At 32.5% G+C, this 24,953-nt stretch overlaps 1 protein-coding gene across 1 annotated transcript; it reads right to left on the reverse strand.

Moving 5' to 3' along the window:
* Positions 1-1,401: 1,401 nt before the first annotated feature.
* LOC100782730 (uncharacterized) lies at positions 1,402-1,785 on the reverse strand. The gene has a single exon (XM_003535104.2). It carries the CDS (start codon positions 1,783-1,785, stop codon positions 1,402-1,404), a length of 384 nt encoding a protein of 127 aa, XP_003535152.2.
* Between the last annotated feature and the right edge of the window lie 23,168 nt (positions 1,786-24,953).

Raw genomic sequence — 24,953 nt, forward strand, 5'->3', positions numbered from 1 at the left:
AAATAAGCATTATTGAAGTTGTTGAGAAAGAATAGCATTGACCTTGCTCTAAATATTTAAACAAGTATGTGAGAGTTGTATAGTAGAAGACTATTTGTCAGACATTCCTAAGTAATAGTAGATTGTTTCTTATTTGCTATCTATCATAACATTAGAGCTATTTAATATGTGATAAAATGTTATTTTTTTAAATCATCGTAGTTAGGACCTTTGGTTCTTCAGAGAAATTTCAAAATATTTTTACAAATTTTGATTCATTGAACTAACTATGAGATTCAGTCTGAAATTTAATCACACTTAAAACTTTTTATTCTTTCCCAAAAGTATATTTTGTAAAAATCAAATCCAGATTTCCTCCTACAAAACTTAGTATGTTGATCCAATAAAACTACAGCCATTGGATTAAAAATGTTGTTTTTAGTTACACCATAACATACCGAAAATGTTGTTAAAGTAAGACTATTAAAACAAGACAACTTCTAGGGTGGGAGACCTCAACAGGTACTCACTATGGGAAACAAACTGAGCCCATCCCGAAATTTTGCTAGTGGGTAATGGGTTAGGCCGACTTGTAGGCCCAACATTTGGTCTTATATATAATGATATAAAGTATTTTTAATTAGTTTAAATAATTCACCAAAAAAAAAGTTGGTTTAATTTTTTTAAAAAATACAACTTGTTTGCTTATCACGTTGATATTAGGCTAAATAGAGATTTTCATACCTAAAAATGTAAGACAATGAGGAATTTGTTCTTTTAAAAATTTAATTTTAGTCTCTAAACCTAAAAAAATAATAAATTAATCTTATCATTAAATTTCTGAAATTATTTTATTATTAAATTGTAATATTCAAAAATTAATTTAACAATAAATTATATTTTTTAAAAATCAATTTAACATTAAATTACAAAATTTAAAAATTAATTTAACATTAAATTATAAACTATCGCACCATCGCACTTTTTGTATATTAAAAAAATAAATTTAAAGTTCCCATATTTTAAGTAGTAATTTTTTTATCGTCTCACTTATTCACAGTTACCGAAAGAATATTTAGTTATTTACTCATGATATTATCTATTTTGGCTTCACCTTTGGATTTACAGTGAGTATAACTAAATTTTAAAAAACTTGAAAAACATTCACAATTAGGAATCTGATAAGATTAAATTGAATATTATTGAACATATAAGTGATTAAAAGTATATTGCAGTTTTTTTTTTAAATTTTGGTTTTATTTTTAAGTACTGGTGCTAAGACAAGTAAATAAAACAGTGTCAACTGTGAAGCCAAACATAGAAATTCCATGTTCTGAAATTTGGGATATCATAAATGCAATAGAAAATATCATAATACAGAAAAATGCAAGAGAAGTTTACTAGTTTATTTTATTTTTGGGGTCAAGGCGAACCTGAATTGCGATCACCGGCGACGAACACCTTGACGCCTCTGTTCCTCAAAGCGCGAACCACGGCCCAGACCGCATCTCCGTTGTCGACACTCTTCTTCTCGATCTCCCTCTCCGCGTCAAAGTGGACCCCACCTCCACCTCCCACTCCGAGCTCCGGCGCCTCCGTCTTCAGCCGCATCGCCAACACCTCCCCGACGCACGCCGCCGCCCTCGCGTCACACCCCTTCCCCCACTCGAACGCGCCCCTCAGCGCGTGTTCCACAGTCGACGCACCCGCCACCACCCTCTCGCGGTTCCCCTCCACCACGTTCGCCGTCATGTGCTTCCCCGACACAAACACCCTCAAAACATACCTCCTCATCATCATCCCCATTCCAACCCATGGGCTCAACCAATATAACTTGGGGCTTTCTGGGCCCAGGCCCAGGCCCAATACAAATTACAAAAAAGAACGGAAATCCATTTTTATAGTATCAGACGAGCATGGCATTTGCAATGGAATCTTGCCTTTGCTTCACTCGGTTGGTTATGAATAACATAATTGTTATTCAGCTGCTTCATCTTTTCATTTGTAACTTGTAAGTAGTAAAGTTCTGTGTACGCATCTTTTTTTTATACTCTTGTAGTAGTAGTAGTAGTATATTGATTATGTAAGGAGAATTATTAAAAATTTAAAATGCATATTAAGATATCATACTTTTCTCGATCCACCTGAGGTTTGAAATCAAACTTATATTTATTTGAACCTCTCTAGATACTTTAGTGGTGTGGTGGGACTGTTGTGCATTGGGTTTGGGCTCCCTTTTTTTTTTCACTTCTAATTTTCTGTGAAATTTATAGCTGTACAACAGCATAAGCTAGAACAAACTCACCGGTATCTCATTCTCCAAAACTAACTTCGAATTTGATTCTTAGTTCTGTATTATTGATAATTTTTTTCACACAGATAAGGCAAGTTAATTGAAAAGAAACCCAAGAATTACATAAAATTGTGGTCTTATAGCAATGCTGGGATTGATTTGTGAAATGATGAATAGCTTCCAAATAGAAAGACCAGAATGGGAACAAAATTTTAACACTAAATGGATTTATAATGTGCACGTACAATATCTCTGAGGGCTTGATTTTCAATGCAATATTCAAAATAGCCTAGTAATTATAATTAAACTATTAAGCAAGCATCTAGCAATATACCTTCTTATCATCGTTTGTTATTGATCATGCTTAGTAATGGCTCTAGTTTTTTAGCTGCTATAGTTTGTCTGGTTTTTACCTGTCAGTTCTGCATGAAGTCAAGCGGAAGCTACAAAACTCCAGCTTCATCATTATTTTAAGCTTGTTATTGGATTGGAAGTAAAACTGTGATGTTATTGTTACATTTATTTTTATCTTATACAGGCATATATCGAGTTCATAACCGGATTTCTTATATGTAGATTGGGGGTAACATAGAACTTATAAATAATCTGTGTTATTTCATACATAAGTTAAACAATGGTGAACCGGTGATTGGTGAAGTAAAGTAACTTTATTTAAAATGTTAATCGCTTCATGAGAAACGAGTCATATTATTTTAACTTATGTATGAAATAACACATTTAAAGTATTAGAGAGAAAAATGTTTTTTTTTCATCCAAATTAAACTATTCATGTTGACCATTTAAAAATGACAAAGTGTAAAAGGGTTAGGGACTTGGGTGTTAGACGGTTAGTACCACATTTTTTTTTCCTCAAAGCCACAAATTTGAATATATACTCTTTTAGGATTTGTTTGATGCACAGGAGATACCACACATGGAGAACAACACAATACAAATTTTAGTTATTGGAGAATTTTTTATCTTGCATTGTTTGGTGAACAATGGACAAAACAAGAAAAAAATGTACAAGTAATCAAAATGTCCTTTTATTTTTAATTATCTTAATGTGATTCGTATTATTATTGTATTATATACACATATAATAATATATACTTTATATAATATTTTATTATATATATAGTAATATATATTAAAGTATATATATAACCTAATTAATCATGTTGTTTGTGAAAGAAAATCACTTCACATACACTCAAAATTTGAATTTGAAGTATGGAAAATAATGACCCAAACGTGTTATTTGTTTCCTATCCTCCCTATATCTCACATGTAGCTGGCTTGGCTTTAAAGTGATGGGAATGGGGAAAGGAGGAAATTGTTTCGACATGAATATGTGAAAGAAATTTGAACTCTATTGTTTATTTCAGGTAATTAACAACCGGAGTAACATGTTAGTGAGAAAACAATATTGAGTCATTAATAGTTTATACTTGTTGAGAAATAAGAAAATTAATTTAATTTTAAATAAATGTCTACATTTTATAAAATCGTAATTAAAAGAAGTCATATAAACGTATTAAGTATAAAAAATACATGTTTTTATTTTCATTTTTTATCGGTAAATACTAGCTATTAATATTATTAATTTTTATTAGCAAAAGTATTTAAACCTATGTTTTGTCTTCTTTCATCACTAGACTTAACCTTACATATGCCTTATAAAATTTATTAATTTGACACATTGGAGATCCTACTCCATTTGATCAACTACTACCTATGATTTATTAGTTTATTTATTTTTATCAGTAAAAGGTGTTCAGATTTGAACCCATTATATCATATTTTAACAAGTACAAGACTTAACCTTACATATGCTGAAATAAGTTTGCATGTTGAATTAATTCACTTTAAGTGTAAAGAAAAAAAAATTGATTGGACCTAAGTAGTTAATATAATAAAATTAAGATTAAATTCTTGAGATAGTATTTGAATTCAATCTTTAACGAAAATAATTTTAGATCAAATTTTATTTATTTCTTGATCGAATTTTGAATTAGTCAATATCATTTTTTTCTTAATGAATCAAAAGGTGAAGCCAAAAAAACAAATATTTTTATGTTAAGATTTCACAACATCAACAATAATAACATACATATGATAACTTTGAGACTTTAAATATAATGTTTATATAAAAAATGATAAAGAAGTAGGACAATAAATTATGATATGATGGTGATTAACTAGGGGTCACATATGTAGGGAAAGAATGATAAGAATTTTTTTTTTGAAATTTACATGGGACTGATAGGAGAAAATGAGCTGGTACTTTTTATTTTAGCAAAACTAATTTCCGCTTCAGTAGGAACAAAAATCAAATCTCATTCACACCTTTCTTTAATAATTATAAAAGTATTGGTGAAGGATGCTATAATATCTATTTTTTTGTGGCATCTATGGCGTTGTGTTTTATGGTTAGGAAATATTTCACTTTTTTTTAGGAAGAAAAAATATATATTTCACTTAGAAATGGATGTTTTCATGCGAACAGGTGGTTTATATTAATTAATTTAAGTACACATTTCAATCAATATAATTCTTTAAGATTTTAATGGTAATGTACTGATTGTAAAAAAAGTTTTATATTATTATCCAATTATATATAATACTTGATATAATTTTTAAAGAAGTTATCATAAAAGTAAACAAATTAAACTTATTAATCAATTTATCAAAGTTTAGTTCTACTTTTTTTTTTAAATTCTATAATAAAGAGACACTAAGCGGATAATTTAATGCATCGCAATATGGCTCAGTCGTTATTAATCTAGATAACGTAATCCATTAAAATCTGAAGCTGTAAGCTTGTCACAATCTGCATAAAAGAAATTTTATTGCGTCTTATTTAAAGTTTCAATCCCTGAAAAACCCATGTAATTTATTCTATTCTTTGTCGCAATGGCAAGCATTTTAATCATGGAGGATTTGAAAGTTTGCCTGTGAGGCCCTTAACTCCTACATACTTCCTGGAGTTTAGTATAATATATATGAAAAAGGCAATCGTTTGAAAAAACTTAAATTAAAAACTATCCAAAATTAACTAACCTTAGCCTATGTAGACTTTATATAGTTCATTTTTAGTTACATGCTGAGAAACGCACTGATTGTATGTTCAACTGTACGTCGATCTAAAAGGTCGGTTCAAAACTTCAAATATATAAAATGAGTATCGGGCACAAGTTGCAGCAGATAGTACTGTTCCAAACCAGCCTAGATTTGCAGCAGTCATGTAATAGTTTTCAAACAATTAAGAAAATTTGTATAGATATAAAAAATAAGAAAAATTGTATAATTTCACAAGTTCATAGATGGTTAGAATAATTTACTCTAATACTAATAACCATACATGATACAGGTCTTACTTTAAAGGAAAAAGAGTAGATATTCTAGGAAGTATTTATTTGTTGCTTTTAGTTACTTTGGTTCTTTGATGTGAAAATGTTGGGGGAGACGTGTGGACTTAACACGCCTCCCTAACCGTATAAAATAAGGACTCCACTTAATCAGATATGCACAATGTTACTACTGTTACTTTACCGGATTTCCCTTGACTGGGGTACCACAGTACTTATTTTGTAACAAGTATCTACGTCCTCTACCATTATCACTATCAAAGAAAGAAGAACAACACTATCATTTAGAGAGTGCCTTTATTCAGATTCCGCTTATGCCATGCATTTCTTTGATCAACAAAAGATGCCAGCATTTTCAGTTTCAAGGAATCATATTGGTTAACATGGAGGTTAAGCTGAGTCATACACTGCGAGAAGTTAAGGTAATGGATGTGATGATATTTTAGCCAAGATGGGTGATGAATAGACCTCTTATTGGGTCACATGGACGCTCATATAGATGAGTGAAAATTCAGATTTGTCTTTGATTTTAAGTTTTATCGTTATATTCACAAGTTATAAATTTGTATCTATGTGTCATTGATACATAATTTTCCCCTCCGGATGATCCCCACACATGCTGTTTTTACAGCCCTTTTGGCTGATGCCATAGGGCTCCAATTTTTTAGAGTTTTGCTTTTTCTCTGTTTCCTCCTATATCCTCAAATTATTTAGACACAATATGTCTTTTGTAACATTCAAAAAATGGTACGAAAACATAAATAAATACTATTAATATATTTTTGTAACATTTTATCAAATATATATATATATATATATATATATATATATATATATATATATATATATATATATATATATATATATATATATATATATCATGTTATTAAAGACTTTTAATAACATTATTTCAACATTTTTTTTATTACATAGGCAACATTATAAAAATGTTGCTAATATAAATGTTTTGTAACATTACTTACTAATTTGTGTATTTTAAAATACAATAAAATGTCATTTTTGTATTATTTTAAAATTTTATAATTTTAAATACATGGTCCATATATTTTTTTTATTATCAGATATTAGGTAAAAAAATTTAACACCATAAACTAAATTGTATAATGAGAAAAAAATTATATTATATTTTTCTAAAACTTGTAAAATAAAAGGTCTAATAATTAGAAAATAAATATTTGCATAAAACTAAACCACATGGAAACATTAGTGAATATGCATACATGTAAGAATATTCAAAGAGAAAGCATATCTAGTCATAGCTGAATTGAGGAGAGCCAAAATACATTAGTAGAGTTGATCATCAACCTCAACAACAATTGTATCTTGAAATATCTATCAAATAAAAAACTAAAGGATTCAGATCAATTAAAGAAGAACACTCTCATATGTTTGCCAGTTGATTCGCGAAGCTACAGTAAGAAACCATTTTTATCATCCCTATTGAGAAGAAAAAGTAAGTACATGTAAGCTATAATTAATGATACATACCGATAAACAAATCCAGATGAATAAGTATTAATTAACAACATGCAATGATCACACACAGATAATGTTATCACTGGATTCACTGCCTTACAATGCACAACATCTATCACCAGAAGCTAAAATAGGCAAAAGAAAAAAAATATCCATTGCTCTGACGGTAGACTCCTGGTTTTTTAAATATCTTCAGGTAGCTTTTTAAATATCTAAGTAGATATGTAGAATTGAAAGTTCTCAAAATCTGTTCAAGTGTTATTTACCACCTCTGTTCAACTATGTGCAAATCATGCGCTGGGAAGGCCAAAGGGTTATTATTTCTGTTTTTTTTTTTTAATGGTGTGGGGATGTCAAAATTTAAGAAGGGAAGTTCTTTAGGCAAAAGCCTTTTAGGTATGGGCATGAGATTTTGACCAATCTATACACTATCAGATTGTATTAGAAGTAAATATAGACTGCTTAAACAAAATATGGATTAAACCCCAATTGGACTAATCACATTATAAATCGAAGTAACTAACCATATCTATGATTCAAATATATAATACAAAAGGTTAAAGTGATTCCAATCAATTTTTTATTCTAAATAACAATTTAAAAACAAAAGCAGGGGACTAAAATACAACTACGAGACTTCACTATACATGTAGATATGTAGAATTGAAAGTTCTCAAAATCTGTTCAAGTGTTATTTACCACCTCTGTTCAACTATGTGCAAATCATGCGCTGGGAAGGCCAAAGGGTTATTATTTCTGTTTTTTTTTTTTAATGGTGTGGGGATGTCAAAATTTAAGAAGGGAAGTTCTTTAGGCAAAAGCCTTTTAGGTATGGGCATGAGATTTTGACCAATCTATACACTATCAGATTGTATTAGAAGTAAATATAGACTGCTTAAACAAAATATGGATTAAACCCCAATTGGACTAATCACATTATAAATCGAAGTAACTAACCATATCTATGATTCAAATATATAATACAAAAGGTTAAAGTGATTCCAATCAATTTTTTATTCTAAATAACAATTTAAAAACAAAAGCAGGGGACTAAAATACAACTACGAGACTTCACTATACATTTTGGTAGAAAATTACTAACTTTAGTTGGAATCTCTTTCAAGCATCTCCCTGTTTCTTGATCTTCAAAGCATACCACCATATCCTCTTCAAAAATAAAATACAACAAAAATTTATACAAATAAAAAAATTCTTTCAATTGATCATTGCATTATAAAAAAATGAAAAATAATACTTCTAGCACGATCACAGAATTGTACAGGACGTCTTTTATCTAATATCATCACAGAATTACTCATAGAAAAGTTCTAATAACTAAAAGAATATAATATGACAAGAATATAACATAAGGCAGTGATTAATACTTCATTCAGTCATTAGAACTTCTCAAGTCAAGACTCAAATTCAGTAAATGTGATGCATCAATATAGAATATAATAAATATAAATTGAAGTCAGATACCTGCATAAGCCATATTGAGGATCAAGCTTTGCTAAATTAGCATATCCTATACTCTACGACGTAAGATAGAAATTAGAATAGTGATGAGAAAAGGTTGAACAAGAATGTAAAAGAATGTTCCAAATCTTCGAATTATATCTAAGAGATTAAAAGCATGATTATCAAATTCTTAAGTTAATTCGTTAACTCTTACGAGTTTACGAGTCTACTTACATTCTGTGAGTTTACTCATATGTAAACTCTCTTTTTAATAGACTTTGAGTAGACTTTATAAATTCTAAATTGGTAGACTTTTGAATTTATCACCAAGTTAAAAAAAATTAGACTAAAATATAAGTCATTTTGGATTATTTTTACCTGTTTAATGTTCAACATACATTTATTTAGTGTGTTGTTTCCGAATAAAAAATTCCCACCTACCTTTAATAACATCAAATCCTTGTTCTCTAATAACATAAAACCCTCGATGAGAATAATCTACCACTACTATAACATATCTGTAAGTTATTATTTAGTAGTGATGTATTACTAGACTTGATTATTTAAGTATTGTAAAGTTTATAATATTTTATTTTTTTATATTGTTGAAATTTTTAATTGGTATATTATTTATAAATATTTTATTATTATTTTCATATAAAGTAGATTTTTACGAGTTGAGTTTATAGAATTCTCGTATATGTAAATTTTCGAGTTTAATAATTAGAAAGTTACAAGGTGTAAGTTTAAGAATCAAAATATAATGAATTATATCAAATCAGAATGGATTAAGATATTAAGTTCATACCAATGGTAAAATCATCGACAAATTTTAGTACAAAACCAAGTCACATTGAACTGTGCATCCAATTAGACCCTGATGAAATCGACATTGGTTCCTACAAAGAAAATTGACAAAATCAAGCACACCATGGCAGTGCATAGAATTATAGCCAAATCAAGCACAACAAGTTACCAAAATTGAAATATAAATCAAAATTGATATTGAAATCAAGTACACCATAAATTATGAGGAGATTTAGACTGAAGTTGGAGAGAGAGAGTTGCGTGAGTGAGAAAGAAAAATCAGTTGAGTCAATTACTAATAGTCATACTGACATGCTTGTCAGCACGCCCCAACTCTAAACAGAAAAAAGTGCTTTTGTTGACCCCATTGACGTTTCAGACCACAGTAACTAATTAATGAATAATAGCATACAAAAATCCAATTACATAGGTGGCTCCAAGCAGATAGCAAAGGCCAACAAATCAAGACACTTAAAATTCTATCAGCAAATTTGCCTCCCATAGCCATTTTCATCTTGTCGGCATGGTTCAAGTCTTGTGAAAGTTATATATCCTTAGTCTAGACTCTAGAAATAACTTCGTAACTTAAAGTTGCATCCCAGAAAAAACTTTATCATTAGCATATCAATGAAATCACTTATCTCCAACCCGAAACCATATAATTAACTTCCCAATCTCAGCTGTCCGCCATAAGCCTACTCAAACCCAGCCACTACCAGAAAGGGGAAGAGGAAATTAAGAAGCTTAAGAAAAAGATAATAACTCAAGTGTACTAGCTAGAGCTTTGTGAATTTACCATAGTGATTGTAATAAAAGTCTTTATAATTGGTTTTGATATTTATTGGTAGTGATTACAGGTACCCTCCTGTTCAAGTTGGATATTACTAGGGTGACAAAGTTTTTCTTCTGAAGCTGCATATTTAGGTTTGGAACTGGGACCATTGCTTAAGCTTGAATAACCTTGGGGCAATTAATGTACAGGATTGGTGGGTTTTTTTTTTTTTTTTGATTTATTTCAAGAACAAATTAATCAAACATTGCATTGAAAGAGGACTTATCATGGTTTTAAAATACAGTCTGCGATCATAATTATAGTTACAAATTACAATATCAAAGTTTCTAGACCGGCCATTGCACAGTGCGATAACAATTGCACTAACCTTAGTCGTTCCTCAATTTCTCATAATACCGAAGTTTTTAAGGTCTCGAAACCCACAGTAGCAACTAATTAAAAACCTTCATCATGACCCATATGCATTAGTAAAAATTAATATTAGCTTATGCCAAAATATCTGCTGGTTGTTCGAAACTTAGCCAAAATGAAAAACCAAAAAATCCTTGGATTGTAGAATAGTAGTTGAACGCATACAGTACTATATAAGAGGGATTGGCTGGGAGGCAAATTTATTGTAAGGGGTCCCCTTTACAAACTATTTACGTAAAGGGGTTCCTTCTTTAACATTTTACGAAGTGGGTCTCTTCTTGGGGTGGTGCCGCCAGCGGAATTAGCGGCATAGGCGTGCCGCCACTAACAGAAGCGGGAACCGCAGGGGGTGCCGCTATTGACAGCAGCGGGACAGGGGTGAGCGAGGGTACCGCCATTGGTACTGGCGGGACATGCCTACGTGGGCAGTCCCGCCATTTGAGCTGGCGGGATAGGCTTTGGTTTAAAATTATATAATTTTAAATTGGTGTAAAGTGAAGTTTTTTTTATATCTTTAGTTCAATTTAAATTATAGGATGAAAATGAATTAATTTAAAAAAAGGAAGAAAAGTGTTGTTTGTTTTGTTTGGTGTGTGAAGGGACAAATAAAATAATCACGTGGGTTTCAATTTGAAATGGCATGAGGAGTGAGGTGCTCCGGGTGAGTTTATCATATGCCGTTGATAAGAGAAGAGAGAGAGAGATTGACCGTTTGTTAATCTTATCTTTTCTTATTCCAAACAAATTGAAACTCAACTCCTGAAAGGCAAGAGTGAGAGAGAAATGGAGAATGCGGAGGAGATGATGCAGCAAAACTACGAGGTTTTGTCGGTTGAACTTCAAGCTCCTTCCGGTTGCAATAAACTGGTCTCCTCTCCTCTCTTTTTTATTATTCTTTGTTTTGCGCTTTCAATTCTCCACACTCCCTCTTTCTCTTTCCCAAAGCTTATCCCGCCAGCTCCAATGGCGGGACTGCCCATGTAGGCATGTCCCGCCAGTACCAATGGCGGTACCCTCGCTCACCCCTGTCCCGCTGCTGCCAATAGCGGCACCCCCTACGGTTCCCGCTTCTGTTAGTGGCGGCACGCCTATGCTGCTAATTCCGCTGGCGGCACCACCCCAAGAAGAGACCCCCTTCGTAAAATGTTAAAGAAGGGACCCCTTTACGTAAATAGTTTGTAAAGGGGACCCCCTACAGTAAATTTGCCTTGGCTGGGACAACAAATTCTAGGCCCTCCCTCAAAGATAAGAGGACCCGTCAGATAATGGCAAATTGGCGATAAATGCAATGAACTGCAACACGTTATAGTGTTATACACTGTTTGGCAATTAATATGCACCCAGAGTCAAGAAATTCCGCGTGTGTTCTTAGTACAAATAGCCTAACTCTGCACACGAGGACTCCAAGCTCTAAAAATTCTTATCACTTGTAATTCTCTATTCTATCAGAAGAAAACTTTAAAAGAAAACGCAAGGCTATGATGGAAATGCTATGAGACAGAAGAATGAAATTGGTTTTCCTTATCTCATATTGAAGAGGGGAACGTACATATATACAGCCTGTGAAAAGAAAAGATAAAAAAGGGAATAACAAAACATATACCTCAGCAGATTCTGGAACCTAGTAACAGAATGCAGTTATGAATAGAAACAAAATAGAGAAAAAAACAATAGGCTCTACAGCTGTACAAAGTAATCTGAGATAATCTTTTGTTTAATTGTGATTTTCTTCTTCTTTTAGCCCCCACAAGCTGGAGGTCCAAAGATATGGTGAAGTTCAAGCTTGGAAAGATTTGACTGAAACAGTTTTGGGAAAAGCGCTTTAGTGAACATATCTGCGAGTTGGTGGGAAGAGGAAATCGGAAGGAGGTTCATGAGTCCAGAAAGAAGTTTTCCTCGAACTAGATGGCAGTCAATTTTCAGATGTTTAGTCCGTTCATGAAACATTGGATTTGCAGCAATGTAGAGGGCGTTTTGGCTATCACAATATAGCACAGGACGTTTGGAATGGGGAACCCGTAAGTCTCTAAGTAAGTAAAATAGTCATTGCAATTCACAAGTGACTGAGGCGAGGGCTCTATATTCAGCCTCTACAGATGATCTAGAGACTGTAGATTGTTTCTTTGTTTTCCATGAAACCAAATTATTATCAATGAAGAAACAATATCCAGTGACTGATCGATGAGTGTCAACACAGGTGGCCCAATCTGCATCACTAAAATCAGATAATTGGAAAGAATTATTTCTTCGGAAGAATAATCCCTTCCCAGGAGTAGCCTTTAAATAACGAACAACTCTCAAGGCAGCTTGAAAATGAGTAGGAGCAATCATGAATTGACTGAGCTGTTGGGTTGCAAAAACAATGTTCGGACGGGTACTAGTTAGGTATATCAAATGTCCAACCAATCTCCTGTAGGATAATGGATCAACAAGAGCTTCACTGGAATCATGGTGGAGGCGAAGAGGTTTCCATTGGTGTGGAACATGGTTTGGAGTTTAAAAGGCCTGCATCTGAAATCAAGTCCAAGCAATACCTTCTTTGGCACAAAGAGATACCAGAGGAGGAATGAGCAACCTCAATCCCTAAGAAATATTTTAGTTTGCCCAGATCCGATATATGAAAATTAGAGCTCAAGAGGTGTTTGGCTTTATCAATTTCAGCAATTGAGTTACCAACTAGAACAATATCATCAACATAAATGAGCAAGACAGTGATGGTATGACATGTTACCTTTGTGAAAAGGTTGTGATCAGCATGAGCCTTCGTGAAACCATAATGTTGTAGTAGACTGGATAGCTTGGCAAACCATTGGTGGCTGGCCTGCTTTAAGCCATAAAGAGACCGCTTCAGTTTGCAACATTGAGATGGTTGATATCCAGAGACACCCTGAGGGATAGTCATATACACCTCCTCGTTGAGATCCCCATATAGAAAAGCGTTACTAACATCAAGTTGTGCAAGTGCCAATGAGAAATGGAAGCTATGGCCAGAAAAACCCGAATTGTTCTCATCTTGACTACGGGAGAGAAGATATCGAGGTAGTCAATGCCATCAATCTGGGAATAGCCTTTAGCTACCAAACACGCCTTATAGCATTCAACTGACCCATCCGAACCACGCTTGATTTTATACACCCACTTACAACCAATAGGTCTCACATGCAGCGGCGTCTGAACAATGTCCCATGTCTGATTACGAACCAGAGCTTGAATCTCAAATTTCATGGCCTCCTGCCAACAACGATGCTTTGTGGCTTCGCGAAAAGTTGTGGATTCTTGCTCAGAAGAGAGACTATAAAAAATGATTGTGAGAAGGAGATATACATGGGTAATTAACAACAAATTAGACAAGATATGATGTCTTTGGAGAAGATTGGTTTGATTGCGTTGAGCCATGGATGGGAACACGAGGACACGCGTTGCACTCGTAGTCAACAAGGTAATGGGGACAATGGTGAGGTCGAATAGAGTGGCGGGTGTGCTGGGGTTCTGGTGGGAATTTCGACAGTGGAGGTGATGTTGGTGTGGATTTGGAACTGCTACATGGAGAGGGAGGTATAGGAGAGGTAAGAGGTGATTGGATGAAGGGTTGTGGGATATATGGGTCGTTGTCTGAAGGTGGGGATGATGTGGAGTTGGGCTGAGGTGGGGTGGTGTAGTCAGAAAAATTTGTGGCTGGTAATGGGCTTTGTTTATGAAATAGTTCATTGGAAGGAATTTTAGTAAATGGAAGAACCATCTCATTAAACAAAACATTACGTGACATGAAAATTTCTCTGGAATTTAAATATGAGATGACATACCCCTTGGTTCCAGTTTGAAAACCCAAAAAAATACCTCGTCTAGCTCGAGCATCAAATTTTTGACGAGGAGGATGTGTGGATGCATAACATAAACAACCGAAAACTTTTAACATGGAAAAATCTGGGTTCTTTTTATGTAATAATTTATAAGGGGTTTGGTTTTTAATTATGGGTGATGGGATTCAATTAATAATATAAACAACATGTTTAATAGCATATGACCAAAAATATTTTGGAATTTGAGATTGAACCATAAGAGCTCTGGCAACATTAAGAATATGTTGCTGTTTTCTTTCAACACAACCATTTTTTTGAGGTGTATGGACATAACTTGTTTGATGAATTATTCCTTTGGATGAAAAAAAAATCTTGTTGAAAAAATTCAGGACTGTTATCGGATCTAACACATTTAATTGTGATTTGAAATTGATTTTCAATTAAAACGATGAAGTTTTGAATTTGTGTTCTAACTTCTCCTTTTGATCTTAGAAGCACTATCCATGTATAACGACTAAAATCATCCACGATAGTTAAAAAATATTTGTGACCATGAATGGAAGGTTGAGAGAAAGGACCCCAAATATCCATATGAACTAAATCAAAAGGCTTGGAAGCTCTATTAATACTAGGAGAATATGACAATTTCTTTTGTTTAGCTAAGTGACAAACATCACAATTTTCTTCAATATGTTTAGAAATAAAAGGAAAAGTGGAATGAAGAACATTGAGACGTTTACCGGAAAGGTGACCTAGTCTAAAGTGCCAAAGGTTAGTGTTGGTAATGGGTGGGGTGGAGAAGTTATTGATGAAGGAAACTTTAGGAATGACTTGGTTCATATCCTTGTTGATCTGCAAGTGGTATAATCCATGCTTCAATTTAGCCAAACCAATCATTTTCAAGGACTTCATTTCCTGTATTTGACAATGAGAATTGGAAAAAGTGAGAGTGTATTTTAGTGAAGACAAAAGCTTGGAGATTGAAATAAGATTGAATTTGAAGTTTTGAACATAAAGAACATCATGTATAATGAAATGTGGCGATAACTGCACAATTCCTTAAATATGAGCAAAAACAATGAAACCATTGGGTAAGTGGGTACGCACAGGTTGTATTTTTGAAAAGCTTAAAAAATTATCAAAAGAACATGTAATGTGGTTTGTGGCCCCATAGTCAATAATCTAAGGGGTGCAATTAGACAAAGAACGTGCAGTGTGTGCATTAGACAAAGAGCTTGGGTTAGTAGTGGTGCAAAAAGAAAAATGGGTACCAAAAAACATTTCAGGAGAGTCACTAGAATTGGATTTGGACACTTGAGAAATATTGACATGTTTAGGCTGAGGAGAAGCCGTGGATGGACTAGCATTTGCATTTGGTTTTTGTTGCTGAAGGAGACCTAGAAGTCCTTGATATTGGGCTCTAGTTAGGCTAAAGCCCAATCCATTGGAATCATTGTCTTTACTAACCAAGGAAGGAATGCGTGAATCTACTTCTTGTGTAACACTATTGACGACAGCAAAGGAGGGAGAGTTGTCCCGGTTGTGAAACCTTGGTCGTCTGGGGTAACGCGAGTCACCAAGAGTATACCCATGCTTAGAGTAACAGACGTCCACTGTGTGTCCGGTACGGCCGCAGTAGATACACTTTTTGTTAGAACCATTGGTTTAGGCATTGACTCCTGCTAGTCCGCTAGGTCTTCCTCTGCCGTGTCCCTTTCCATACGTTGATTGTCCAGCATTGATGAAGGCATTTGGTTCATCAATGGTGGATGATGAAGAATATTGATGCTCCTATTGAGCTACCATGGAGAAAACACGGTTAATAGACGGTAATGGGTCCATCAGAGGTATTTGAGAGCAAACAACAGAGAAATAATCATCTAAGCCTTTCAAAAAACGTATTATGAAGTCTTGTTGATGATAAAGTTTTGCAGAGGATGTGCAAACAGGGAAGGGACGAAAATTGTTGAGCTCTTCCCACAATGACTTTAGCGTTGTATAGTAATCAGAGACCGATCGGGAGCCTTGTCGGATACCGTAAATCTCCTCTTAGAGTTCTGCTATGCGGAGTAGATCACTTTGGGAAAATCGTTCTTGAAGGTTCGTGTATATGTCTATGGCACGGTCAAGAAAAATAATACTCTACGCAATTGATGGTGACAAAGAGTTTAACAACCAAGATATGATAAGGGTGTTACAGCGTTCCCACGACAGATAAATGGGATCAGTGGTAGCTGGGACATGTATTGTGCCATTTAAAAAACCCATCTTGTTTTTAGATGTTAGGTCCATTTTGATAGAGCGAGACCAAGAGTGGTAGTTTCTGCCAATCAAAGCTGGGGTGATGGAAACAGAGGATGGGTTGTCACTAGGATGAATATAATAAGGGCTAGATGGGTCAAGACAAGGATTATAGGGTGGCGTGACAACATCAGGATTGCTTGTGTGGGAAGTGTATGACATTTTGATAGAGGAAGGATTATTAGCAGAGCTCCAAGGAGAAGCTCTAATACCATAAAAGAAAATGCAAGGCTATGATGGAAATGCTAAGAGACAGAAGAATGAAATTGGTTTTCCTTATCTCATATTGAAGAGGGAAACGTACATATATACAGCCTGTGAAAAGAAAAGATAAAAAAGGGAATAACAGAAAATATACACCTCAACAGATTCTGAAACCTAGTAACAGAATGCATTTATGAATAGAAACAAAATAGAGAAAAAGACAACAGGCTCTACAGCTGTACAAAGTAATATGAGATAATCTTATGTTTAATTGTGATTTTGTTCTTCTTTTAAACTTACAACAAAAAGTTTGAGATGCTTAGATCTTTATTTGGGAGGATACAAAAGGGTCTCTCAGTGTTTGTACCAAGAAGGCTTTCATTCAACTACTTCAGTGAAGATCATGTCGCAACCGCGGCGCCAGATGATGTTATGGAAGGATATTTTGCTGTTCTTGCAATCAAGGGTGAGGAAACCAAAAGGTTCATTGTTGGGTTAGACTACTTGAATGATCCTGCATTCTTGGGACTATGGACCAAGCTCAAGAAGAGTATGGTTCCAAACAACAAGGAACTCTTGCACTCCCTTGTCTCCCTCAAGAGTTACAGAAGATTCTAGTTGCTCCAAAAGCATAGAGTTGGGAATCAAAGATGAAGGAAAGGATACTACTTATCTTCTAATTACTTGTTACTTTTGCATCTCCAATGTTCCTGTTCTTTCAACTAAGAGAATAATTGTTAAATTAACATCATTTAAATTTTTGTACAGAAAATATTAAAAGTGATGAATTTATGATGCTTAGTGAATAAAACAAAGCCCAAAAAACATGATAATTAAGTAAAGTAGGGATAATTAAGGAAAACATGACTAATTAAGGAAAACAGATGAATTCAGAAAAGTAAAGGTAGGCTTAGCGCGAGAAGCCCGCTTAGCTAAGCTAAGCTGCACCTATAAAAGAAAAGAAGAGAGAAGAAGAAAAAATACATAAAAATTTCAAGAGAATACAATTCCTTATAGAAGACAAACGTAAAAAAAAGGAGAAACAAACATTGAAAGTCATTCATTCCCTCTATTCCCTTTCTTATCTTCTTTCTCTTTACTAAATATTTTTCTCTTGTAATTGTAAAACCTTTATGACAATGAGAGACTAAACCCCCTTTGTTGGAAACTTGATAGCCAACTACCCTTGTTGTAATTTTTCTCCCTATCTGTGTATGAATATTACATTTGCATTATCTTTACTTGTGCTTAATATTATTGCTTGTGGCATGATCATCAATTTGCATGGTAAGTTTTAGAGGTAGTGTTAAGAAACATTATTTTCTAATAGACTTGGGAAATAGTATCTAAATAAAGTCATCATTAGGGATAGATTAATTTTTGTTTAACCTGTTATACATCTTTATTCTTAATGCAATTTACTATTTTTAGTTCTGCAAAGCGATTTGTGAGAGAAAATAGATAAATTATGCTCTTTAATGCGAGGGACCAAAGTTAGAGTATATTAATATATGCAAGTGTAAATTTGGAATAATTATAAATAGAAAAATTATTAACATTACATCAAGAAGTAACTTTGATAGGTTAAGTTTCCAACATTCTCATCTTCTAAATTTAATTTCTATAATAATTGACTTTTCCTTTCCTTTATGTGTTTAATTAATTAATTTAAATTCTTGTTTAATTTCTCCTTTTGTTTGATTTAATTTTCTGCCAATTTAAACTACTGTTTTCTCATAACCTTTTAAATTTAATTTTCTTTAACCTCTTTTATTAATAAAATATTCATCTACCTAAGTATAAACAAAGTTCCTATGGATTCGACACTTAACTTCCGTTTTAACTTTACTACTTGAGACGAATTAGTGCACTTGACAATCCATCAACAATTATTATTTTTTTTGCATATAAATTAGTTCAATTTATAAATCCTCTTACATAGATCTATTGGTGAAAATATATAACATTTTAAAGAGACAAATATCATAACTCTTGGTGAAGAGTGAGATTTTATGACTTTTTGTGAAGAGCCACATCTTTTAATGAAAGAATATACACTTTCATTAGAGAATACAACCTTTCATACTTGCATCTTTTCATAAATAAAGACATCTTTAAGTCTGCGCATTATCATAGTTTTATTATATGTTGATAAGTCACATTAAGTTAGAAATTTATTTAATATGAATTTATAAATGTAATACATCATATAAAAACACTAATTAACAAGAAAGTAATCAATAATATACTTTGTTTATACCTTTATAAGTAGTACGTACTATTTTATAATAACATGAAATATTTTAATTTAAATAAAAAAGGAGACATCAATTGAGAAATGATTTTAAGCCATTTATAGAATAAACATAAAAATAGTAAAATAGTAAAACTAACCAACATAACATAATATGGTTTATGGAATTGCTTGGGGCACCCAACATTTTTGCTGCGACACCCAACAATTTTCATAAATACCGGAAATACCCTTATGGGTATTTTCGGTTATAAATAGCAGGAGTAGTTTTTCATTTCTGCAGTGCCATATTTTTTTCGCAAAATCTCGATCACTTAGTGTAAGTTGCTTCCGTTAAGGTCGGTTTCAAAACGTATTTGGTCTCCGATGGTGTAAGTGCGTTGTTAAGGAGTATACAGTGAAGTTTGGTCGATTTGCATTGCCGGAGAAGAAGAGTTACGCGGAAATTTTTTATGAACCTACGGATTGACAATCCGTATGAAGCATACGGATTGACAATCCGTATGGTTCATACAGATCAGTAATCTGTATGAACCATACAAATTGCTAATCTGTATGCTTCATACGGATTACTGATCTGTATGAACCATACGGATTGCTGATTCGTAGGTTTGTAATTTTTTTTAAATTGTGAATAAAATTATATGAATTATAATTTTATCAATTTTAAAAAGAATTTTTTTGTAATAACTTTTTTTTGTAATAATTTTAGCAATTGTGTTAATTTTTTTCAATAATTTTAGCAATTATAAAAATGTTGATTTTGTGATATTATTGTGGTATAAAAAATATTGATTTTGTGATATTATTTTATAGTGGTATAAACAAGTGTATTTAGTAATTAGATTGTTAAAAAATTTATAATATATATAAACTTTTTAAAAATTACTAAAACTAACATTAGATTACTTAAAAATTAATTTACTGATTAATTAAAAATAATTTAATTCATAAGCATGACTAAATTAATGACTAAAAGATATTGTTTGTCGCACAATGTTACTTCAATATTGCAAAAAATTTATGATCAACACATAGTAAAACAACTATAATATAAAAAACTGGTAACTAACAAAGGGATAATATTAGACAACTGGTTTGTAGCAAAATCATAGTTAGGGAATTCCTAATAATTAAAAGGAATAATGTTCCAAGTCCTAATAATTTTGAATTTACTTCATAAATATGACCAAAATAAAACATAGTTAATAGTTGGATCAGGGAATTCAAAGACAACTTTCATGCCAGCTTTGAAGGACAGGGTTTCACAAAAATATTTTCATCAAGCTCCAATTTTAACTGTCTTTTTCCAATGATTGAACACAAGTCAACATTCTGCAATATCCTCCAAATGCAAATGAGTCCAGTCTTTAAGAAAATAATACATGGTGCTTGGAATGTCCTGATATCAAGAATAATGTTATGTCAGCAATTTATGAAATTTAAAACTTGGAAGATAAAGAATTGTTGGCAACTAAATTGGAAAGTTGCTTACCAGGTTGCTGTAGGTAACTTTGTGTTGAGTGAGATACACCTTGAAAGTGACAGAATTTGGCACTTGATGGTATAATAAGTGTCATCTTGAGAATGATTTTGGAAGGCTACTGCTCTTGAATATGGTGAGAAAGAATACACTCTTACCATAATGAGTTAATGTGACACTTGATGATCTCCGATCAGGTGATAAAAATCTTAGTGTTGTCCACCCTGCTACAATGACTTGATTTGTCCAAATCTTTGTTGTAGACAACGGTATGAAAATTTCTATCCTTGTTAATGAAATGCAATAAACGGTCAAGTACGTCTTTCCACCTCATAGCAAATGACCTATTAACTTCACCGTAAATCTACATTTGATATAACAAAATAAGGTTGGTTAGATACACAAAATAACAAAATAATGATATGTTAATTAAATCAAAATGAAGATGACCTGGTCCTTGGCGTTAACAGTGTTTAAAATAGCATATGTAAGAATGACCTTTAGCTTGATCTTGGCCATTTCGCAGCATTGTCCATGCTCTTCATTTGTTAATTATGACATAATTCACATTCAAGCATGATATAATAAAATTGACATTCAATTAGCAGTCATTATGAACGCCAATTCATTCTTAGCAATTAGCAGACTTATTAATCTATTAACTCGACATATATTCGAAAGAAAAATGATTTCAAATAAAACTGTTAAGTAGTAGAAACATAAGTTGAAACAAACATATAGATGTTGCTCCAAAGCGTATAGTTACATCAAACAGTTTAAAGCATTGGAAAAACATGACAAAAAATTAGTCATTAGAATTACGTAATTTTTTTCACGATTAATGTCAAAGTAGGTGAATGAAAACTAAGCTCCAGAACAAGTGACATATTCTTAATGAGACGATGAGCCAGACAATACCATATTACTACTTGTTAGGGTATTTGACAATAATTGACCAAACATAACATCCTACTACCAAAGCTAACTAACTACAGACATGTCACATGTGTGAATAAACGTATCAATATGAAATGTAAACATTCTTACTAGGCAGAGTCGCAATAACCATTTCCAGTTCCTCGTTGAGGGTGCTTAACCGTGATGGTGGTGGAGCAGAGCCTGAATGTCCTGCTTCTTGCTTCATCAATACTGAAATATATTTGAAATTTTGATCAACAATCTGTAAGGTGTCTACACTATATTATTTTCAATTAGAAAAATTAAAAAAATCATACGGATTAGCAATCCGTATGGTTTCTACACTATATTTTTTTTTCCAATTAACAATTTTTTTTACAAAATAACCAACACTAAAAAAATTCTAAAAAATAACTAACAAAAATTTTACAAAACATAATTACACAAAAAAAATTAAAAATATATTTTGGAGTTTACTATTTTCAATTAAGAAAAACTAAAAAAAACATACGGATCACGGATTCGTATGGTTTATACGGATTGACAATCCGTATGAACCATACGGATCAACAATCCGTATGATTTTTACACTATATTTTGTTTTCCAATTAACAAATTTTTTTTACAAAATAGCCAACACTAAAAGAATTCTAAAACATAACTAACAAAAATTTTATGAAACATAATTACACAAAAAAGATTTAAAAATATATTTTGCAATTTATTATTTTCAATTAATTTTTTTTTAAAAATCATACGGATTACTAATCCGTATGGTGTCTACACTATTTTTTTTACCAATTAACTAAATGTTTTTCCACAAAATAACCAACACTAAAAAATTTCTAAAAAATAGCTAGCAAAAATTTTACGAAACATAATTACACAAAAAAAATTAAAAAAATATATTTTGGAGTTTATTATTTTCAATTAAAAATATTAAAAAAAAACCATACGGATCAATAATTCGTATGGTGTCTACACTATTTTTTTTTACCAATTAACTAATTTTTTTTACAAAATAACCAACCCTACAAAAATTCTAAAAAATAACTAACAAAAATTTTACAAACCATAATTACACAAAAAAAATTTAAAAAAATAATTTTGAGTTTATTATTTTCAATTAAAAACAAAATTAAAAAAATACCTTACTGATTGTTGATCCGTATGATTCATACGGATTACTGATTTGTATGAACCATACGGATCGGTAATCCGTGTGGGTCATACGGATTACCAATCCATATAATCCATACGGATTACCAATCCGTATGGGTTTTTCTCACAAAACTTCATTTTTTCTGACAATGCTTCATACGAACAACAACAAACAACACCAAATACAGTCATTCAACAACATTAACAATAACGACTTGAGATGGAACCACTTACCTTGAAGAAGATGACCCACCAAGAAGACAAAACGAAAGGACCACTGGAAAGAGGAAGAAATAGTGTCGGGGCTAACATGAAGATGAAAGAAGAAGAAGCGGTGTCGGGGCTAATACAGAGACGAAAAAAGAAGAAGCGGTGTCAGGCTAAGAGGAAGAAGAAACGCTGTCGGGAGGAAGACGAAAGAAGAAGCGTTGCGGGAGAGAAATGAAAAGTGACTCGTATAGACAAGTCACTTTAGCTTTTTATATCAAAATGGTGAAGGACATTTTAGTCCTTTTACTAACGTTGCTGGGTGCCCAAAGCAACCGCCTATAGTTTACCACACAACTATATATGAACTTTTATAAACTTTTGGGTCCCCCCAGCCTTGGGCTGTTGCCCCCATTTAGGCTAGATCAAGGGCTAGCCCTCCCCGAGATCATATGAACTTAATCATCTTGCTTGGTATTAATGTTACACAATCACTATGGGTGACTTCGGTTGTGTGCTTTTGCGTAACCATGCATGATAGTCATGAGAATTGAATTTACTAAATTCTCATAGATCGATTGATGACGCCAATGGCATGTCGAGGTGGACTGCTAACGTACTTGAGATGGAGAATTGATGACCGAACTCCTAAAGTGAGATCACTATGATATATATATATATATATATATATATATATATATATATATATATATATATATATATATATATATATATATATATATATATATATATGACGAGATTTGAGTTCTCTTGCGGTCAGTTGGTACTCTAGTGTAGCTGATATCTTATGGAAAATAGGTAGATAACTATGAATGAATGAAACTTTTTCTGTTAGTGATAATCTCACATTAAATGCTTACCTAATAATATAATAACGTCGACAGTGTTTATAGAAGTTAAAGACGAGCTGATTTTTATAATGAGATTCAAAGCCAGTGCAATGATACTTCATCTTTAATGTAACAATAAGGTAGTAGTAATTTACTAATTTTGCTCCAAACTAAAGTGTAATCTACTGTTTACAAGTGTGTATCTTAGACTCCCTATAATTAACTGTTCATACGTGTGTATCACAGTTGGGTCCAAGCAGAATAGGGGCCAACGAATTAAGACACAACTATATTTTTTAAAAGACATTTGCGAAGTATATATGTCTATATACTTCTACGAATTTAATTATAAGCGGCAAGAAAGTTAGAAGCTGTCAAAAGTGGTTATTTACAATGATGCCAATAATATGAAAATTAACTTTAGGCCAAACACAAGTTCATAACTTCTGAGTACCACCTATCCACCATTGCCTCCCTCACAAGAACTGTCTTATTATTCACATACTGCATCAACAGAGTCACACACTCAACTCCTCAGCCACTAGCAGGAAGAGGAAAGGAGCTAAAAATAGATAATAATTCAACCCATTTCGTATTTTTTATTTTTCTTTATCTCTCTTTTTATAATACTATATAACTTATTGTGTTTACACTTTTCTCTCATTTGTCATTCTTTCTCAAGTTGTCAGGCAACGTGTTTATGCATCTTTTTTCTTTCAGTTTTATACGTCTCGCTAACTACAATCGCAATTACACCTTTATTACGATCCATGCGAAAGATATAAAATTGACTTAATGATAAATGATAAAGAAATAAAAAAATATGTTGTGGGTTCGAATCTTCCAACTAACAAACACTAATAAAAATACAACAAACATTTGTCAATAAAAAAATAACCATGCATCAGAAAAAAATAGTATTGTCTTATGCTAAATTATCTGGTTGTTTGAAACATTCATGATTATGTAATCATGTTAGAAAAAAGCCAAATTCTTGGATTGTAAGGAACGCATACAGTACTATAAGAGAAAGACAGCAGGGACAACAAATTATAGGCCCCCCCTTGGAAGATAAGAGGACCCTTCAAATAATAGCGAATTGTTAATAAATGCAATGCACGGGAACACGTCATGCAATGTTTGGCAAAACCTTACCTTAGAG

The sequence above is a fragment of the Glycine max genome, chromosome 10 (genome assembly GCF_000004515.6).
Source record: "Glycine max cultivar Williams 82 chromosome 10, Glycine_max_v4.0, whole genome shotgun sequence".
NCBI lineage: Eukaryota > Viridiplantae > Streptophyta > Magnoliopsida > Fabales > Fabaceae > Glycine > Glycine max.

Excerpts from the sequence above, each read along its gene's own strand:
- LOC100782730 (XM_003535104.2), bottom strand. The coding sequence starts at position 1,785 with ATGGGGATGATGATGAGGAGGTATGTTTTGAGGGTGTTTGTGTCGGGG.